The following is a 5,740-nucleotide window of genomic DNA, read 5'->3' as shown; positions in this document are numbered from 1 at the left end:
TTCATTTAAGCACATATAACATTACCTCCAATGAGGCTCCGCAGCTCCAGCAATTCTCTGTCGGTGTTTTGGAGCTTGGTCTCCAAAAACGTTATCTTGTCTGCCATGTTTGCAACTTTCTGCCCCAATGTGCCGACATTTAGAGCAATAGTTGTGAGGGAACACACGTCACAAGAGCTTGTGGATCCGGAGTTTTGACCTTCGATTTCATTGCTGTCAGCAGCACAGAAGCAGCAGCCCAACACCAGAACCAGGACAGCAATCTTCTCCATTTCTGCTCTCATGTGTCTCTGGTTTCTGTTGAGAATTCCCTCGCCTTTTATGCTTTGTGTTATTGTGCAAAACGGGTAATTACAACTTTATGACCTCCACCTTTATTGTTCTGGTTTATTGTAAAATCCTCAAAGAGGTTGAAAGGTTTAAGTCTTTGCTTGAATATTAACAAAATTGTCTCCAGATGCTTCTCAAAACCATCTTCCCTGACACCAGCTGTCAAGATTCACTCAGCCATGTCCTCCGCCGACCACCAGAAGAGCCCTCTCCTGAGTTTTAACCAGCTTCTCTTCCTTACTCCAACTCCCATCAGTCTTTGCTCCAGCCTTCTACGTGCACACCTGTTCATCATCATCATCATCAGACTCACCAGCATATATACTCCATCCAGGCCACAGTTCTATGTGAAATCTTGATTCTGTTTACAGTCATTGTGAGCAATTCTCCTAGTTAGTCTCTGTTTTGACCCACGCCTCTTTCTACGTCTTTCTGCCTTGCCTCTGTGAGTTTGACCTTTGCCTGCCCTTTGACGCCGACTACGTCTTGCCCTTGCTCTGTGAAATTAAACCATCTGCAAGTGGATCCAAACGTCTCAGCCTCTGTGTTACACCAGCTTAGAGTAATTTGAGAGAAGCGCTACAGCAGATTGAACAATTTAAATGCCTTGGTGTGCTGCTGGAATCAAAACTATCTTTTAGAAAACAACTTAAAATATTGCAAAAACTGTCAATTATAATTTGTGTGACTTTTGACACATTAGGACATCCCTGACATGTGTCCCTGTGCAAAAGCAGCCTTCAGAATTTTTAATTTTGTGTTTTTACATGTAGAATAAAAAATTACTTTCCCTTTCATCAATGTTTTTGCTATTTCCCAAAGAACACATGGTGAAATGTCAGAATTGATCAATTCTAAGACAGTCGCACATTCCTTTTTTTTTTTTTTTTCAGAAATGAATGAACTCTTGGTCTATAAGCAGTGATGTATTAAACTTCCATTTTCTACTTGATTGTAGGGCTGGAAATCACTGGGTACCTCACGATACAATACGATACGATACGCGATACATGGCTCACTATATCGATAATATCGCGATACTGCGATAATTGGTTAAAATCCTCTCTAATAACTACCATTATATAGAAGAACGTGTTTTTTTTGGGAAAATATATCCCCATTTATCTTTTTTAGCTTAAACACAATCATAATAAACAACTATTCTTATTTTGTGCAACAAATTAAAGACACTTTTGTGCAACATTGCTGAAATCAGTAATACTATGTCTTTTACAAACATTGACAACAATTGAATTAGAATTATCTGTCAAATTTAATGTTAACAATAGTAAACATGATCAGCAGTCACACTACTTAGTGCAGAATTGTTGTAAGCAGCAGAACAAAAATTAAATAATTCAAGTGGCGACAGCTATCTACCTCTAAAAGAACGTCAATCCAAAGGATGATGAATATAATGTTTTACAGCCTCTCTCAAAATTGACCTAATTTTTTGTGCACTTTTCTCTCACTTGAAAAGGGCTGAGCATCCAAAAATAAAGGCTGATTTACTCAGACTGTTACTTGAGATTATTTTTCCAATTTTTATCATTTTTCCATTTGGTCAGTCAGCAGTTAATAGGTAAAAACCTTAAAACACACATAATAATGGCAATAAATATAATTTTAAGTGCTTCAATTAATTAGCATTCTCCCTAATTTTACAGTGAATTCATGTACTTTATTTTAATTACATTTAAATTCAAGGTTATACATCAAATCGTGCTTTTTTTATTTAAGAATTACTTTAAATAACATTAGCAACAAGTAATTACATTAATGAAAACATCACATTATAAGTTTACCAAAGTTACACCGTACACCAGCAGGTTAAACATCGAAGTGCATGAAAACGAAAATTGAAAACGACATTCTAGCGCTCAGACAAAGTCACTTCTTACCGGCTGGATCTGCTACAGATAGATGATAAATGTTTACAGGTAGGCATGCTTCACACACGCGCTACAGAGCCTGTATCTCACCGATGCTTCTCCCGAACGAGCACGTGCATCGCTATTAAAAGTCTGACGCAGCGCGCGCCCATAGTTCCGGCGTGCGACTTAGACGCTCAGCGCTACAGCCTCTTCAAATGAAAATATAATATCGATACTTGGTGAGAACCCATCGAGAATCGATCGCAGGACTAAATATCGCGATATATCGCAATATCGATATTTTGGCACACCCCTACTTGATTGTGTGGATATTTCCCTGAAAGGTGGTAAATTGATAACTATTGGGTAATGTTGGAGCTTCTACTGCTTTTTAGTACAGATTTGCTGACTAATAAATAATGTAGCCACGAGGGGGCCCAAGCCAGGGTCTCATTGTGCCGGTCCCAAGCCCGGATAAATACAGAGGGTTGTGTCAGGAAGGGCATCCGACGTAAAATCTTGCCAAATCAAATATGCGAATCAGATCTACGATATCCATACCGGATTGGTCGAGGCCTGGGTTAACAACGACCGCCATCGGTGCTGTTCACCGACAGGGTGCTGGTGGAAATTGGACTACTGTTGGTGGAAGAAGGAGAGGAGGAAGGCGGGTTCGTAGGGAGAGAGAGAAGAGGAAAGTCACTAGTGTTGGACTGAGAGTTGGGACTTTGAATGTTGGAACTATGACAGGAAAGGGTAGAGAGTTAGTGGACATGATGCAGAGGAGAAAGGTAGACATACTGTGTGTACAGGAGACCAGGTGGAAAGGTAGCAAGGGCAGAAGTTTAGGAGCAGGGTTCAAGTTGTTCTATATGCTGAGTCTAGAGCTGCAGGAAAGAGGTCTAGAGGAAGACCAAAGAGGAGGTTTATGGATGCAGTGAATGAAGGCATGAAGGTGGCTGGTGTTAGAGTGGAGGATGCTGAAGACAGGCTTAGATGGAGGAAACTGATTCGCTGTGGCGACCCCTGAAGGGAAAAGCCGAAAGGAAAAGAAGAATTTGCTGACTAATAAATAGTCTAAACAAGAATGTGAATGATGAACTGGGGAAAAGAAAAAGAACCCTTTGGTTGATTAAACTCTCAAAATGGCCAGAAAAAGACATTTGAAACTCGACAGTCTATCTTAGAAATGAAGGCTATTCTGTGTGAGAAATTGCCAAGAGACTGAAGATTTCTTTCAATGATGTGTACTACCGTCTTCAGAGAACAGGTTCTAACCAGAGTAGAAAAAGAAGTGGAAGGGCCCACTGGACAACTGAGCAAGAAGATAAGAACAATAGAGTCTCCAGTTTGAGAAATAGATGCCTCATGGGTCCTCAACTGGCAGTTTTATTAAACAGTACCTGCAAAACCCCAGTGTCAGCATCTACAGTGAGGAGGTGACTTTGGGCTGACCTTTAGGGCAGAGTTGTAAAGAAAAATCCATATCTGAAACTGACTAAAAAAAGAAAAAAGATTAATATGGGCATAAGAAAACAGACATTGGACAGAGAAAGGTTGGATGAAAATGTTGTGGATGGACAAATTGAAGTTTGAGGTGCTGGGATCACACAGAAAAACATTTGTGAGATGCAGAACAACTGAACAACGGAACAATCCCTGGCATCTGTCATGTAATGTAATAGTCTGCAGATGTGTTGACGCTGAGACTTTGCAGGTACTAATGAAGCTCCCAGTGGAAGACCTTTGAGTTGTCTCTTTCTATAAAGAACAACAATAGACTGACAAGTTTCATATGAAAGTTCTAGTTTTCTGGTCATTTTTAGCATTTAATTGAGCCCCACATTTGTGAAGCTCAAGATAAGCAATCTACTCAAAGGAAGGTCAGTTTTATACATTCTCTGACCAGTCAAAGTGTTTTCATCTGTGCTAACATGAATGCACAAGGGTTTTGCAATCTTCTGTTATCCTTCTGACATAAGTAAACTGGAGTAATGGCTGCTGGAAATGAGCCTCTGATAAACTTTGTAGATAATGTACCAAAAACAGGCAGTTAGAATATTCAATTTTGAGACTGGGGCAAATAGACATTGAATGTTTGTGTAACAATTGAGTGTATGGTGGCTATTTTTACAAGTGACCACCATTTTGGATTTTTTTCTTGTGCCTTACATGCTTTTTTGAGACAAGGTATCCAAAGGTACATTCATGGCAATTTGGTGCAACATAAATGATTTGTCTGAAATATCAACATAACTGGCTCCACTAGCAACCAAGACCATCAAACAAATTATTATAGTCTTTGAGGATCTGCCCTCTTCAAACTATCTGCACCAACCCTAGTTTCAAACATTTAACATGTTACCCTTCCGCTCTTCTAGTCTTGTTTACATTAAAAGTGGGTCATCTGGACCCCACAAGACAGTGCACTGAACTTTTTTTTTTCAATGGTTGTCGATTTCTACAAGTGTCCATTGACATGAAGTCTTGTCCACCTTGTCCACCTTTGTCATGGAAGGGCTAACACCTCAATCTAAAGGTGGGGTCATCTGGACTCCAAAGGAGAGCATGAGGGGGTTAACTATGGTGATCAAATCTTTCTGAGTGAGATCAAACTCAATCTTGTGATTTTTGCCTCTGTGCTAACAAATCAGCAATTTCTTGCCTAATGCTACCACCTCGAGACCAATACAGGGAACTACACTCACTGGCCACTTTATTGGGCACACTTGTCCAAATGCTCGTTAATACAAATTTCTAATCAGCCAATCAAATGGCAGCAACTCACTTAGACATATAGACATGGTCAAGATGATCTGCTGCAGTTCAAACTGAGAATCAGAATGGTGAAGAAAGGTGAGTGAAGTGACTTTGATTGTGGTTGTTTGTGCCAGACAGGCTGGTCTGAGTATTTCAGAAACTGCTGATTTTCTGTGATTTTCCCCCACAACTATTTCTAGAGTTTACAGTAAATGTTCAGAAAAAGAGAAAATATTCAGTGAGCTGCAGTTCTGTGGGTGAAAATTGATTGTTGAGGTCAGAGGTCTTAGGAGTATGGAAGGACTGGTTCCAGCTAATTGAAAGGTAACAGTATCTCAAATATGCTAGCCTTTTTTTTTCCTTTTGGCTACTTTGGCATCTACTGATGTTTTTATGCTAATGTGGAGTTTAACGTTTTTGGATAATTTGTTTCCTACTTTTTTATGCTAATTTAGAGTATAACTTCAATTTTAGCAACAGGCTAATGTTTTTGAATAATTTAGTTTACTGAGGAATTATTCAGCTATTTTGAATTTTTTTTTTCCAGTATTTAAACAACAGGCTAACTTTTTTGGCTAATTTGAGCTCATATTTAAGCAAAGCACTATATTTATGTTTGCAAAATTGGCAGGTATTGGGGCTTTTTAAGCAATTTTACTACTGATTTTTCATAAATATCCTAATTTATTCAGGTGAGGTGTTAATATTGAGTCAAGACATCTCTTCCTGAACGTTTTGCCATTCATCCAAGTAGCTTCATTAGTCTGTTACTGGTA

At 39.1% G+C, this 5,740-nt stretch overlaps 1 protein-coding gene across 1 annotated transcript in view; it reads right to left on the bottom strand.

Annotated features, from left to right (window-relative positions):
• The window catches only part of LOC112146951 (complement C1q-like protein 2), a 1,493-nt gene extending 751 nt beyond the window's left edge, over nt 1-742 (bottom strand). Inside the window, exon 1 of the mRNA XM_024273049.2 lies at nt 26-742. Coding sequence (XP_024128817.1) covers nt 26-284 — 259 coding nt within the window. The 5' untranslated portion in view covers nt 285-742. The remainder of the gene's footprint in view (nt 1-25) is intronic.
• Between the last annotated feature and the right edge of the window lie 4,998 nt (nt 743-5,740).

This window comes from Oryzias melastigma, linkage group LG8 (genome assembly GCF_002922805.2).
Source record: "Oryzias melastigma strain HK-1 linkage group LG8, ASM292280v2, whole genome shotgun sequence".
Classification (NCBI taxonomy): domain Eukaryota; kingdom Metazoa; phylum Chordata; class Actinopteri; order Beloniformes; family Adrianichthyidae; genus Oryzias; species Oryzias melastigma.
This window is presented reverse-complemented; position numbering and strand designations above follow the sequence as displayed.